General features: G+C 47.6%; 1 protein-coding gene across 9 annotated transcripts in view; it reads left to right on the top strand.

Moving 5' to 3' along the window:
- The window catches only part of ZMYND8 (zinc finger MYND-type containing 8), a 133,801-nt gene that overhangs the window by 78,931 nt on the left and 39,264 nt on the right, over positions 1-15,606 (top strand). For all 9 annotated transcript variants that reach the window (XM_050917267.1, XM_050917263.1, XM_050917264.1 and 6 more), the window contains one exon: positions 5,726-6,204. In XM_050917267.1, the coding sequence (XP_050773224.1) occupies positions 5,726-6,204 (479 nt within the window). The remainder of the gene's footprint in view (positions 1-5,725; positions 6,205-15,606) is intronic.

Below are 15,606 nucleotides of genomic sequence, written 5' to 3'. Positions count from 1 at the left end.
CAATACTCTCGGCACCGATCCAGGTCCCGGCACCGCTTGCGGCACCGCACATCTCGCAGTTGATCCTGGCGCAGGGATTCAAGGCACTGGTCGACCTCCCGGCACCGCGCCGATAGCAGGTCCCGGTCTCACTCTCAGTACCGGTACGACTCCTGGTACCGTTCTCCGGTGCCACGTGGAGATGGTTCGACTAGTTGCAGAGACCTTCCCCAAACGATCTCAGCTCCTCCGTGGCCTTCTCGGCACCCATCCGTATCATCCCATGTGGACAGTGCTTCTTATGGGGATTCGGACACTCACAGCAGGTTCGCATGGCCCGGACCAGGGACCTCATCAGTTGTCCTTTTGGACGCCTTGGGCTTATCACCAAGCCCAAGGTGAACCCGCTGTGCCATCACGCTCTGGTCTGTCAGAACACCGCGTGCCAGAGGCCACTGTCAGCTGACCTCCCCCTGCTGATACGGAGGAAGCTGCTGCCCCCGCAGCAGACCCCCATGATCTCCTGGCTCCAGATGTCCCCCAGGATTAGGAGTCGGTACAGGATCCACTCGTCTCGGGGCTTTCATCCTCCTCTTCTCCAGATGAAGCAGTAGCGGGGACATCATCGTTGGGCCCGCCTCCAATTGACCTCAGGTCACACCAGGACCTCCTGCAGCGTGTCGCCTAGAATATCAGCTTGCCAGTAGAGGAGGTTCCAGAGGTGGAGGGACCTGGTGATAAGTATATTGTTGGCAGAGGCACCAACCAGAGTGGCCCTGCCATTCATTCGTTCGATCCAGGCTAGGGCAGACACCATCTGGCAATCCCCAGCATCCATCCCACCCACAGCCAGAGGGGTCGAACGGAAATACATGGTGCCCTCCAAAGGGTATGAGTACCTATATGTGCACCCCTCTCCCTGTTCATTGGTTGTACAGTCCGTCAATGAGCGGGAGCGCCATGGCCAACAAGTCCCTGCACCTAAATCAAGGGAGGCTCGGCGTATGGACTTGTTAGGATGAAAAATCTATTCCACAGGAGGCCTCCAACTCAGGGTGGCAAACCAACAAACCTTGCTGAGTAGATACAGTTACAACACCTGGGAGGCGTAGGGAAGTTTACAGAGCTGGTCCCGCAAGACTCCCACCAGGAATTTACAGCACTACTGGAGGAAGGAAAGAAAGTAGTGTGGACCTCTCTACAGGCCTCGCTGGATGCCGTGGATTCGGCAGCTAGAACGATCGCCTTTGGAATCGCCATGCGATGTATATCATGGCTGCAAGTGTCAGGCCTGCCACCTGAACTTCAGCACACTATACGAGACTTACCATTTGATGGTCAGGGCCTATTCTCACAGACGGACCCTAGGCCACAGAGTCTGAAAGACAATCACGTAATCATGCGTTCGCTCGGAATGCATATGCCTCAGACTCGAAGATCCTTCTGCTCCCAACCTCAGCGCCCTTACCACCCGCCTAGACCAAGGCAAGACTTTACCAGAAGGCAAGGTCGTACCAACCGCAGACGTCAGTCTGGACCTCAAGGGGGTAACAATTCTGGTCCCACCAAGCCAACAGTGGGACCCAAATAAAACTTTCGAGGGTCCGCCCGAGAGCAGTGTACCAATTGTCTCCCAGGATCCTTTTCAGTTTTACAATCTCCTTTCCCCGTTCCTCCCTGCGTGGTTCCAATTAACCTCGGATTTTTGGGTCCTACGCATGGTGGAGTTCGGATACCATCTTCAGTTTACTTCACCCCCTCCCTCTCAACCCCCCTCCTCGTCCCTCTTCAGGGACCCCTCTCACGAGCAACTCCTCCTACAAGAGGTTCGGAGACTCCTTGCAATGGGGGCTATAGAGGAGGTACCGAAGGAATTAAGTGGCAAGGGGTTTTATTCCCGATATTTCCTAATCCCCAAGGAGAACGGGGGCCTCCGGCCTATCCTAGACCTGCGACAACTGAACAAGTTCATGAAAAAGTTCAAGTTCCGCATGGTATCCCTGGGGACCATCATCCCTTCCCTGGATCCCGGAGATTGGTACGCCGCTCTCGATATGAAGGACGCGTATTTCCACATTGCAGTTTACTCTCCGCACAGATGGTATTTACGCTTTGTGGTGAACCATCAACACTGTCAGTTTACCATCCTTCCCTTTGGCCTCTGCACAGCCCCTCGGGTATTCACGAAGTGTATGGTGGTAGTCGCCACCTCCCTCCGTCGTCGTTGAATACATGTCTTCCCCTACCTCAATGACTGGCTTATTCGAGGGACCTCCGAGGCACAGGTCACCAGTCATGTGAACATCATCAAGGACCTATTCACATGTCTAGGCCTGATAATCAGTTTGGAAAAATCTACTCTAGTGCCGACGCAAAGGACAGTATTCATCGGGGCCACTCTGGACGCCAGTCTTGCAACGGCCAGTTTGCCTGTACCTCGTTTTCAGGCAATAGTCTCACTTACACAAAGACTTCAAAGCTTCCCGATGACCTCAGCTTGCACTTGCTTTGGCCTCCTCAGTCACATGGCTGCATGCACATTCATGACAAAGCACGCCAGACTGCGTATGCGTCCCCTTCAGACGTGGCTCGCCTCAGCCTACCGTCCAGGCAGAGATGCCATGGATATTGTAATCACAATTCCACCGAGCATCCTTGGCTCCCTCGACTGGTGGCTGACGCCATCCCTCGTGTGTGCAGGCTTGCCTTTCCATCCACCACAGCCTGCCACATTCCTAACAACGGACACGTCATCTCCCGGCTGGGGTGCTCACCTAGGGCACTTTCGCACTCGAGGCCTTTGGTCGTTTCGGGGGTTGGCGTTGCACATAAATGTCCGAGAACTGAGAGCAGTCCGACTGGCATGCAAAGCGTTCCATCGCCATCTACAGGGTCGTTGTGTTGCAGTGTTCACAGACAACACAATGGCCATGTATTACATAAACAAGCAGAGAGGGACACAATCCTCCCCCCTTTGTCAAGAGGCGATACAACTGTGGGACTTTTGCATAGCCCACTCAATAGACCTGGTAGCGTCCTTTCTCCCAGGAGTCGGGAAAACTCTGGCAGATCAACTGAGCAGATCCTTCCTCTCTCACGAGTGGTCCATCCATCCGGACATTCTCTATTCTGTCTTCCAGAAGTGGGGGTTTCCCCACATAGATCTCTTTGCTTCCCGAGAGAACAGGAAATGCCAGGTGTTCTGCTCCCTGCAAGATCGCTCCCCGGGCTCTCTCTCGGATGCATTCCTAATCCCGTGGAAGGGGCACCTGTTTTATGCCTTCCCACCCTTTCCTCTCGTCCACAGAGTCCTACTCAAGCTCCACAGGGACAGAGCCCAACTAATCCTCATCGCTCTGGCATGGCCGAGACAGCATTGATACACCCTGTTGCTCGACCTCTCTATGGCAGACCCGATCCCCCTGCTGCTATGTCCGGACCTCATAACGCAGTACTTCGGCAGACTTCACCACCCGGACCTGCAGTCCCTTCATCTGGCACCATGACTGCTGTCTGGTTGAGCCAATCTGAGTTGCGTTGTTCCACCTCAGTACAACAGGTGCTGCTGGGAAGCAGAAAGCCTTCCACGCAGACAACATATCTCGCCAAGTGGAAGCGCTTCTCCCACTGCTGCGCTTAGCGTAACTTTATCCCCGAAGGTGCATTGATCCCCCTTATCTTGGACTATGTATGGTCCCTCAAGGAGCAGGGTCTGGCGATCTCTTCTCTACGGGTGCATCTTGCTGCTATTTCTGCCTTCCACCCTGGGGAAACTGGCAGTTCTGTCTTTTCTCACCCCATGGTTTCCAGATTCCTCAAGGGCTTGGAGCAGCTGTACCCGCAGGTCAAGCGCCCAACCCCTACCTGGGATCTAAATCTAGTGTTAGCTAGGTTTATGGGTCCCCCCTTTGAGCCTTTAGCCACATGCTCGCTGCTGTACCTTTCCTGGAAGACAGCCTTCCTAGTCGTCATCACCTCGGCTAGACGTGTCTCGGAACTTCGAGCTTTGACTGTGGATCCCTTGTATATGGTATTCCACAAGGACATGGTACAGCTGCGACCGCACCCGACATTCCTCCCTAAGGTGGTCTCTGTCTTCCATGTTAATCAAGACATCTTTCTACCAGTCTTTTTCCCCGAAGCCGCAGTCATCGCTCCGGGAACAACAGCTGCATACTTTGGATGTCCACAGGGCTCTCGCCTTTTCTATCGAGAGGACCAAACCCTTTCGACGTTCGCCTCAGCTCTTTGTAGCTGTCGCAGAGCGCATGAAGGGCATGCCAGTCTCTTCCCAATGGATTTCATCTTGGGTGACATCCTGTATCCGGACATGCTATGACTTGGCTCACGTTCCGACTGGCCATCTCACCACCCATTCTACTTGGGCTCAAGCCTCATCTGCCGCTTTCCTGGCCCACGTTCCCACTACGCACTGGTCCAGCAGTCCAGGGACGATGCCGCCTTTGGCTCAGCGTCTTACATTCAGCAACGTCTCACTCCGACCACACCACCTAGGTAAGGCTTGGGAATCACCTAACTGGAATGGATATGAGCAAACGCTCGAAGAAGAAAAGACGGTTACTCATGTTTGTACCTGTTGTTCTTCGAGATGTGTTGCTCATATCCATTCCAAACCCGCCCTCCTTCCCCACTGTCGGAGTAGCCGGCAAGAAGGAACTGAGGGGCGGATGGCTCGGCAGGGGTATATATCCGGCACCATAGCGGCGCCACTCCAGGGGGTACCCTGCCGGCCCACCTCGTGTTGCTAAGGTAAAAATCTTCCAACGAACGTGCACGCAGCGCGCACACACCTAACTGGAATGGATATGAGCAACACATCTCGAAGAACAACAGTTACAAAGGTGAGTAACCATCTTTTTAAGTGGCTGTGTCCATTCTCTGGCTAGTGTAAGAATAAATACATCATTTTGGATGAAAAACTTACATTGTAAAATATAGTATCCTCATTTGAAATGCCAGTTTTGCTCCAGGGAGAGTTTGGTTAATTCATTTCACTTAGCCTGGTCAGAGCTCTACTAGATAGAGGATACAGTGACCACTTACAGTTCGATTAGCAAGAATTGAAAACATGAATCTATAGGGCTGTATGAGGCCGTGCATTTATGTACTCTTTATGGCTATGGAATAATTAAGTCAGAGCTTCTGGAATTTTACAGTCACCTGTAGGTTTGGTAGGTCTGGAGTTGGATGGCTACATGACATCATGCACAATAAAATAAAATAAATTCATGAAACCTCTCTACAGCACCTATCCTGGTAGAACTTCAGAGTATACTACACAGTATGCATACAATTTTACACTGTAAAGAATGTGCATGCCACAACTGCTAAACAGTCCTTCTAAAACAAACTCTCTGATAGTCTTTTCTACTTTGTCCCTAACCCCAGCCAGTCTAGATTCGAAGATTGTTTTTTAGGGGATCTTTTTACAGACTTAATGAACTTTCTAGGTGAGGAGTCATTTCCCTGGTTGTGTTTCTGAGTCAAAAAATACATTAGTGGTAATCTAAAACACAAATTATTCACAAAAAACCTTACTAACGATGCAGGATTAATTAAAGTAAGAAGACATTCAAGATTTTTTAGAAGATACATTGCGTGCTTGTCTTGGGATGTTATGATGTTAAAATAAACCTATCTGGGTTAAAAACTAGCAATTTCAAATAAACAATATGGAATTTAATTTTATATCTTTCCTTTTTTCTTTTTGCTGTTTTGTGTATAGGGCCTGGGTTCCAATAAATAATTGCTACCTCATGTCTAAAGAAATTCCTTTTTCTGTGAAAAAGACTAAAAGCATCTTCAACAGTGCAATGCAAGAGATGGAGGTTTATGTGGAGAATATTCGTAGAAAGTTTGGAGTATTTAATTACGCACCTTTCCGGACACCATATACTCCCAACAACCAATACCAAATGTTATTAGATCCTGCAAACCCAGCAGCTGGAACTGCAAAGACAGACAAACAAGAGAAAATAAAACTCAACTTCGACATGACAGCATCACCCAAGATTCTAATGAGCAAATCCATGCTGAGCAACACTGGTCGAAGGATTTCCTTGACAGATATGCCACGGTCACCAATGAGTACAAACTCATCAGTTCACACTGGATCCGATGTTGAACAGGATGCAGAGAAAAAAGCAACCTCCAGTCATTGTAGTGCAAGTGAAGAGTCCATGGACTTCATTGACAAGAGTTCAGGTAAAAGCTGGGGAAAGAGGGATGCTGCATTTGGTTAAAAACATTTTTTTATTAAATGTAATTAATAAAGACAAGCTTTTTCGCCTGGCAGTTTACAAGGAAGTTGTAGGGGAGGGGAGCAGTTTAATTTTTTCCATAAAAAGGCACAGAAAAGAAATAATAGAATTAAACTGCATCAAGGAACATTTAGTTTAAATAGCAGGAAATTTTTATAACTGTCAGAATGAGAACTTATGCAGTCCCTATCACTGGAGATATTCAAGTTGAAACTTGATAGACAATTTTTAGGACAAATTTAAGAATAATAAGGTCTGTACTACTGTGTGCCTGATTCACCATTACATTACTCCATTGAAGTCAATAGAGTTAGACCAGTGTAAAGCCCTTCAGTGCCAGGAGGCAGACTGGATAAGAGGAATCCTGGTCTAGTGCAGGGGTCAGCAACCTTCGGCACACAGCCCATCATTGTTAATCCGTTGGTGGGCCGCGAGATATTTTGTTTACAGTGACAGTCCACAGGCATGGCCCCTTGCAGCTCCCAGTGGCCGAGGTTCACCGTTCCCAGCCACTGGGAGCTGCGGGGGCCCATGTCTGCAGATTACCCTGATGTGCTGCATGCCTAAGATTGCTTCCCCCTGGTCTAGTGGTTAAACCTCAGGACTGGGGATTAGGAGGTCTTTATTCTGTTCCCAGCTGTGCAACAGAGTTGAGCAAATCACTTAACCTGGATTTTTTTTTCTTCCTTAAAGTGGGAAAGATCACATGTACCTCACAGAAGTATTGTGAAAATTGATTATTAATGACTGTAAAGTTCTTAGTGATTCTTGGAAAAAAGCAAAAATCATCTTTGCACCAAAGCAGCTGCTGCTGCTATTGTTGGCTAAGATTTTCAAAAGTGATGAATGTTTTGGGATGCCCAATATTTTGGTCACCAACTTCAGACGCCTTGAAAATTGCCTGCTTTTCAGAGAGTACCTTCTTAAAGAATCATTTAACTATTGGCACTAATACTAGGTGTAATTTGAAGGGAGGTAATAACTTCAGTTTTTAAGGGTAGGGGAAATGACCTATCTAAACAATATTCAAAGAGCAGTGTAGAGGATTTCATATGAAAATTTGGAAACTGTGGAAAAACTAGATTACACAGCTTAGGGTATAATAGTAAAATGGAGTGAATTCTCAAATGTTGCTCATCTTAAACACACTTAATTCAAAAAACTACCGTTCATGTTTCTCAGTCAAAGGAGGAGCCAAGTGTATGGGAAATAAATACATGAAATATTTGTTCTTTGTCTTTAGGTTTGTTTAAATTTCTGAGTTGCTCTTCTGCCTCCCTGTAGAGACTTTTATCTTGGATAGACATTTGAGAAGTCCATTTCCTTCAAAATAACATCTACAGAAGCTGTAAAAACCTTTCTTAAACCAGTTTGTATGTTGTCAGAGGTACTCAGCTTTTTCAGTGTCTGGGTGATTGCACCGATAATATACACCCTTCTGAATCTCGTATTGTTTAGTGATGAACTCTAGTAAAACATCTGCTAGTGCATGTCATGATCAAGAAGGAGAAACTTCTGTACTAGCTGCCTTTTGCTTTAGAGAACAGGGTTGCTGATAGCAGAATCAGTGCTTGATACTCATTGGTAGAGTGTTCATCATCTTGTGAATTGCCACTCTTCTTTGAAGTCCCTGAGTGTAAGGAATTGTAATGTAAGTCCTGTTTATTTCTCTTTATTTGGGGGAGACAGACGGACTTTGGTCTCAGTGTGTGTTGGAAATTCACTTTTTGGGAAGTATTCCTCTTCATGGAGAAACGTTTGTATTTTACAATCACTTTTTTTTTTAAACTGAGGAGTATTTGGATCTTCTTGGTAGTAATGCCACCATACAAGTGACACTGAGTCCCAGTCTTGCTCTGATTGATTTAGTGAGATTAGAATTGGGCCATTTATTTGCAACTCTGCCAGTTACAGCTACAATGTCAGAAACAATGCTCTGCTCTTCCTGTAAACTCAGCAGAGTCAAAGCATTCAGAAGTTTAAACAGAAGTCCAGTTTTTTTTAATTTATTGATGTTGCATAATGCCATCTGATCACTTGATGTCTTCAGACGTGATATGTTAAGCTATTGTGGCAAGTCATCTCTTTTCTCTCATCAGTCCTAGTGCTTCCCCCTCTGGCAATGGTGAGCCTGGGGTAATCAGCCCCACTTAGGCAGGATTTGCCTTCCCCCTTCTGTGCTCCGTTGGTTGTATTTTCAGGTAGACCTGAGGGTCGGCCTAAGGCGAGATCCTCCACCAAACAAAACAGAAACAGTCTTATAAACAAAATCGGAGGGTGGGGGGGGGAAGCTTAGGTGTCAGTCCTTCCCTTAGCAGGCACTCAAGTTTGGCTGTCTTCCCTAAGGGAAGGAGCACAGATCTTGCACTCTAGGGCAGCCTATTTCCCTGCTGCCAGTAGTCTGGCAGCAGCTTGTCTTTCTCTTCCCCCCAGGGGTTTTTAAAGGCTTCAGGCAGCCCTTAATTGGATTCAGGTGTACCTAATTGACCTGAGGTAACCCCTTCTCAGTTTCTAGGAAAAAGCACTAATATATCAGCCTTCCAGGATGCCCTTGCAGCCATCAGGCCTGACTTAGTCACACTATATAATGTACATGCTAAGTGTCCTATAGTTACCAGGCACTTTAAGGTTAAATATCATAGGGCAACAGAAAACCTCTCTCTATGTAAAGTAGCACGAGAGTCATCATCAAGTCTTCAGTTGCCTTTGAGTGGGGGGATCCAATTACAACACAATTCCAGTTTCTGGAATAAACAGAATCTTAAGTGTTTAAAACCAACCCAGATTTGGCTGTAATACTGTCAGAGATCTTTCTGCACTATAAAAGGAAATGGTGCTGTACCTAGTGGCTCTTCAAGGAGTGTCCCTATCGGTCCTCTACTTTAGGTGACTGTGCGCCCTGCGCCTCTAGTCGGAGAATTTTGACAGCAGTACCTAGTCAGGCTGCGCATGCACTCTCACCATCTCACACCTGTGTTGGCACTTGACTAGCACTGCACAGACACCTCCCCTCTCAGTTCCCTCTCTGCTACTCTTGGTCTGAGTCGGAGCCCCAGCAGTATGCTCACCTGTTTACATCAGAATTAGTTTAGATAGATTTGTCACGTAGTTTAGAATAGTTAGGTCAGTTGATTAAGCCTCTTTTCTTCTTTTTCTCCCCATTTAAAAAAAATAATCCTTAAGTGACATTATTTTCCCTCAAAATGCCGGGGTCTCCTGGCTTTAAATGCTGCATTTCCTGCTGGGAGGCAATTCCGATTTCTGACGGACACTCACAATGTGTCTCATGCCTGGGGGAAATTCATGTGTCCCGGAAATGCAAAAATTCCATGGTCTCATGGCCAGACCAAGAAAGTCAGAGACCTTAAGCTGAAACCCCTCCTAATGGAGAAGTCCCTCCATCCCACCTCAGACCTGGGTTTGCAGACTTCTCTGGCAGTCCTATCACCACATGTGGCTTCTGACAGACACCCCTCCTCCACCTCACAGGAAGGGGACCTGTCTTCTAAAGGACATGGAAAGAGGAGAGCTAACACTCCCCCTCTGAAGACTGCTCCAAAGAAGAAGCGTTCCACGATTCCATCTACCTCTTTGGTACCCACCACACTGCAGCATAGTAACTTTGAGTCTGCAGGGACCTCTGGCACTGGCAGTGCCTTTCAAACCGCAGACCCTAAGCAGGCAGGCTCTGTGAAGGAGGGAAGGGGGAAGACTGCCTCCTGTACCTCGGCACCAGCAACACAGAAAAAGCGCTCAGTACCGAGTGACTCTGTAGAACAAGCAACACTGCCACCTCCTGGTATTATGCTACATTGCACAGATACAGCACCACAGATCCCCACGCCATCCTTGGTGTGATCTATGCAGTCTCCGTTCCTACTGACACTGCAAGGTCCTCTAGTACTGCCCCATTTCTCTGTACAAGTACCTCCAGTGGTACTGCAACAGTTTCTTGCTCCTAAAGACTTGATAGTTGCCCCGGTACCGGAATCACCTGTCTTTGGTACAGATACTATTTTGGTAGTTTCATTGCTGCTCACTCCAATGACAAGAGCTTCTCCTGAGGATGTGGAAGGGGAGGCTTTCTCCTCCAACAGTCTTCACCCATGCTGGCCAGTGTTTGGTCTACACTTCAAGAGCACCCCAAACCTCCGACCCAACCTGATTTTCAAGGGTGGTATGGTCATTCGTGGGGATCCCTGCCTATGCCCTTCCCACCTCAGTGTTCATTCTGAAACCCATGGGCAGCTTATAGACAGTTTTACTCTAATGCCACAACTGCCACCAGGGAGATACACAGACATGCTATACAAAAATCCACAGTGCCACCAGAGGTCCCTCCTAAACAGAATTTTGAGGAGGCGGAAGAAATCTTAGATCAGGAGGCAGCTCCTGCTAACTGCACCTGACTCTCACCAGATGAGATTGTTATGCCCTCTCCACCGGTAATACTACCGGAGATGATCTCAGGAACTTCCAGAATCTCTTCAAACGGATTGCTGACAAGCTTCAGATAACCCTCATGAAGGTCTCCAACTCATGGCACGAGCTCTTGGATATATTCCACACATCCACCTCCTCCAAGATTGCCCTCCTGATTAATTCAGCAGTCGTGGAACCGGCGAAGAACATATGGCTGACCCTCACTACCATCCCTCCGACATCTAAGAAAGTGGACAAAAAATTCTACATCCTTTAAAAAAGGATGGAATTTCTATTCACACATCCTCAGCCAAGTTCATTGGTGGTTGATGCAGTTAACAAAAAGGGCAAGCAACATTCCTCCAGAACCAACCCTTCTGATAAGGAGTGGAAATGACTAGACTTACTCAGCCACAAGGCCTACATATCAGCAACACTTCACTTCAGAATCGCCAATTATGAAGCCTTTATGACAAAGTATGACTACATAAATTATTCCAAATTTTCTGACTTTATTGACTGCATGCCAAAGGAAAAAAGGGAGCAGTTGCTCATTTCAGAGGGTCATCTCTTGGCTTGGACAGCCCTCTAGGCATCTTTGGACTCTGCTGACAGTGGCAAGGACCATCGCAACTGCCATAGTAATGCGCCAGCCATCCTGGCTTCACCTGTCAGGATTCCCCAAGGAAGTCCAAGCCATGGTAGAAGACCTTCTGTTTGAGGGTCCAAAACTGTTCACCAGCAAGACTAATGAGTCACTTCAGTTGTTGAAACTCTTGAGCCACTCTCAGATCTCTTTGCATTTATATATCTGCAATAAAACATAAACAAGGCAGATATTATACATTGCAGCGACCCAGACAAATCCTATACATGCAGCAACTAAGACAATACGATAACCAGTGAAGTAGACAGAGACCAACCAAACGTGGCCCAGACTCCTCCCAGTCCACCATCTCTCAACAATCAACCTCCAAACAGCAGATTTGAAGGTTTGGTTGAGGGCTTGTCAGACCTCATCCATCTATTGCTGCCAACATTACATCCCACCAACCATCCTTTCACCAACCGCCTGATGCCATTCTATCCAACCTGGTGAACCATCACTTCCAACAGATGGATTCTGGAAATCATCAGGACTGGCGATGCCGTCCAGTTCCTCTCCATCCCATCTACCCACCCTTCCTCCCTGTCCCTCTTCAGGGACCCCTCTCACAAGCCTATCCTGAGACAGGAAATGGAGCATCTCCTACAACTGGGGGCCAGTTCCAGTACATCATAGAGGGAAGGGTTTCTATTCCTTTTATTTTTTAACGCAAAAGAAATCTGGAGGATGGAGACCTGTCCTTGATCTCAGGAAGTTCTAATGAACGTCATCAGTACCTCGGTGCACAGGACCTGTCTTCAGCTACTAGGTCACATGGCAGTGACCACATATGTAAAACATGCCAGGCTGCACGTGTGCTGCTTGCAGGGTTGGCTCAAGATGACGGTCACACCATGCAAGCACAACTTCAACAGATTTCTAAGCATGCCAATGTAGCCTGCATGTTCCACATAAGCAGGGAGGAGCGAGGTCACTCTCCCTGTGCAAGGAGGCCATAAAACTGTGGACATAGTCTATACATCACAGCATCAGCATATCAGCCACATATCTACAGGGGTCTCTGAATGTCATGGACAACGCCCTAAGCCAGAGGTTCTCGAACAATCACGAGTGGGCACTCAATACCAGTGTGATCCAAAGCATATTCCACCAATGGGGGTTCCCCACGTTAGACCTATTCACCATGAAAAAGAACAGCAAATGCACAGCCTTTTGCTCCAGAGCAGGTCTAGGATTGGGATCCAGAGGCGATGCATTCTTCATTCCCTGGGATGCACCCCTTCTTTATGCCTTCCCTCTCACCCTCTTGCTGTCCAGGGTCCTGCACAAGATCAGAATTGATCAAGCCAAAGTCATCCTGATAGCACCAGCATGGCCCAGACAAACATGGTGGTTACCATACCTGAAACAGATGTCCTCATGCCCCCCGCATCTCCTCATGCTTCTTCCAGATCTCCTCTCTCAAGACATGGGCCAAACTCTGCATCGAAACCTGGAGTTGTTCCACCTCACAACCTGGCTCCTCAATGGTTCCAGGGTGAGGAGATAACTTGTTCTGACAAAGTTAAAGACATCCTGCTAAACAGGAGGAGGCTCACTACACAGGCTGCGTACCTACATAAATGGAAGAGATTCCACATGTGGTGCCTAAACTAACAAATCGCCACCACCTCAACTATACCAGTGGTACTGGACTGCATGCTCTACCTTGAGAAATGCAACCTTTCAATGAGTTTGCTGCAGGTGCATCTGGCAGCCATTACAACATTCCACTAGAAAGAGGACGGCTTTTCAGTCTTTGCTCACCCAATTACCAAAAGGTTCCTCCAGGGAGTGCACAACGTGAACCCAGAGTCCCTGTGGCACCGTGAGACCTGACTTTACTGCTTCAGTCTCTCACAGCTGCACCATTCGAACCCCTGGCCACATGTTCCCTTCTACATCTTTCCATGAAAGTGTCCTTCCTATTTGCTATCCTGTCTGCGAAATGCATGGGAGAAATTGGTGCACTTATGGCTGGACCACCCTGTACAGGTTTCCTCAAAAATAATGTCACACTCAGACCTCACCCCAAATTTTTGCCTAAGGTACCTTCTTATTTCCACATCAACCAGCCTATCCATCTTCCTACATTCTTCCCTTAACCTCACAAGGACAGACAAAAAGCGATTTTCCACACATTAGACATCAGAAGGGTGCTAGCATTTTATTTCAAATGGACCAAAATGCTCAGGAAAACTCCTGAATTGTTCCTCTCCACCATGAAACAGTCTAAAGGCAAACCCATCTCTATCAGAGATTTTCCAGATGGATTTCAGATTGCATCCAGCTCTGTTACTGATAACATGACGTCACTGCAACCCCCCCTCACAGGTCCGAATACACTCCAGAAGATCTATAGCCACATCGGTTGTCATCTTACACAACGGGCCTATTACTGACATATGCAGTGTAGCTGCTTGGACATCATCACATACATTCATTCAGCACTACATCATTCATCAGGTCTCAGCATCTGATGCAAGACTGGGACATACTGTCTTCTCTTCTATACAGAATTAATTTTGAACCCCTCCTTCCACTGAGGGGCACTGCTCTACAGTCATCTTAAGTGGAGCACCCAAAAGAAGAGGAGACAATTACTCACCTTGTGCAGTACCTGAAGTTCTTCAAGATGGTTGTCTCTGTGGGTGCTCCACTACTCTCCCTCCTCCCCCTACTTTGGAGTTTTTCATCTATACTCTGCAGTAGTGAGGGAACTGAGAGGGGTCTGGCCTTGCAGCACTAGTTAACTGCTGACACAGGCGTGAGACGGGAGAGCGCATGCATGGCCTGACCAGATACTGCTGTCAAAATTCTCCGAATAGAGGCGCAGGGTGCATAATCACCTAAAATGGAGCACCCAGAGGGACATCTTGCATCTGAAGGAGCCTGTTATGAAAAAGCCCAGCTCCCCTACAAGATTTACAGCCTCTGAAGACTCTAGCTCTCGGTTTGATACCATTAAGTCAAAGGACTCCTCCTCTGGTGCCGCTGGAGCTGGAAGGCCCTGGAGCTCGAGGGAGAGACATGGCTCTGACAGTGCTTCAGTACCCTCTACCAGGGACAAGGAGGGCAAGTATAAGCACCCGAATCTAGTACCATCAAGCTCAGTTGTGTCATCTGAACGTACCTATTTGACACCCTCTGTCCCAAGCAAACAATGGCACCAGAGTCCATCTACATTGATATGCCTACCATCAACAGTACTGTCAGCTTTGGTTATCACATCAGTAATGAAGCAATGGTCTTAAACTGCAGGAAGGGAGATTTAGGTTGGACATTAGTAAAAAGTTCCCAACTGTCTGGGTGGTTAAACATTGGAATAAACTGCCTAGAGCGGTTGTGGAATCTCCATCTCTGGAGATATTTAAGAGTAGGTTAGATAAATGTCTATCAGGGATGGTCTAGACAGTATTTGGTCCTACCATGAGGGCAGGGGACTGGACTCGATGACCTGTCCGTAACAGATGAGCTGGAATTCCCACTCCTCATGAGTACTGAGTGTTTTTTTGGTACCGAGACCTTGGTCCCCAGCTACCATTCCTCAGTACCACAAAACTCACCAACCTTTTCTATGGATGCTCCTGCATTGGACAGTGTTGAGTAGGATGAAGGAGACTTCCAATCAGTCTCTTCTATTTCAGTCTAGGGCTCCCCATTATATCCTGTCAGTAACCCATTCTTTGACAATCACAGGAAAGATTGTGACTGTCATCAAGGATGGTGGAACCAACCCTGCATGCCACCCAACCCTGTGGCCATACAGGGATCCCTGGACAGTTTACTAACAACAGCTCTCCACCGGTACCATCTCATGGGGAAACTAGGCTTGTTCAGTTCTCTCCTCCCCAACCATCCCAACCGTTCACTTCCCGCACACCCAGAGGAGGAGACATTTTAGGAACAGGAAGCCAGGGAAGATACATGGGCCACCTCTCAAACACCCATTTCATCCTCAAACACACCATCTTCCAAGGCTGGCAGTTTTCAGCAATTTTAAGACCTCATAAAGAGAGTAGCTGACCCTCTTCAGATTCCACTCATAGAGGTCAAAGATTCACAACACAAGCTTTGGATATTCTATAGTCAGCAGCGACCTCCAGGGTGGCATCACCCTGCTCAGTTCTCTGGATTTCATAGATCCATTCAACCACCCGTCCCCCCCAATAAATAAATGAATAATATACATTTCAGAGAAAGAGAGCTGCTCACCCACCCTCCACAACCACGAAACCATCTCCTAAGCAGCAGTTTTGACAGGCAGGTTAAGAGTTT

Source organism: Gopherus flavomarginatus, chromosome 11, assembly GCF_025201925.1.
Source record: "Gopherus flavomarginatus isolate rGopFla2 chromosome 11, rGopFla2.mat.asm, whole genome shotgun sequence".
NCBI classification, from domain to species: Eukaryota; Metazoa; Chordata; order Testudines; family Testudinidae; genus Gopherus; species Gopherus flavomarginatus.
Note: the sequence above shows the minus strand (reverse complement) of the source record. Positions and strands in the feature narration are given on the sequence as shown.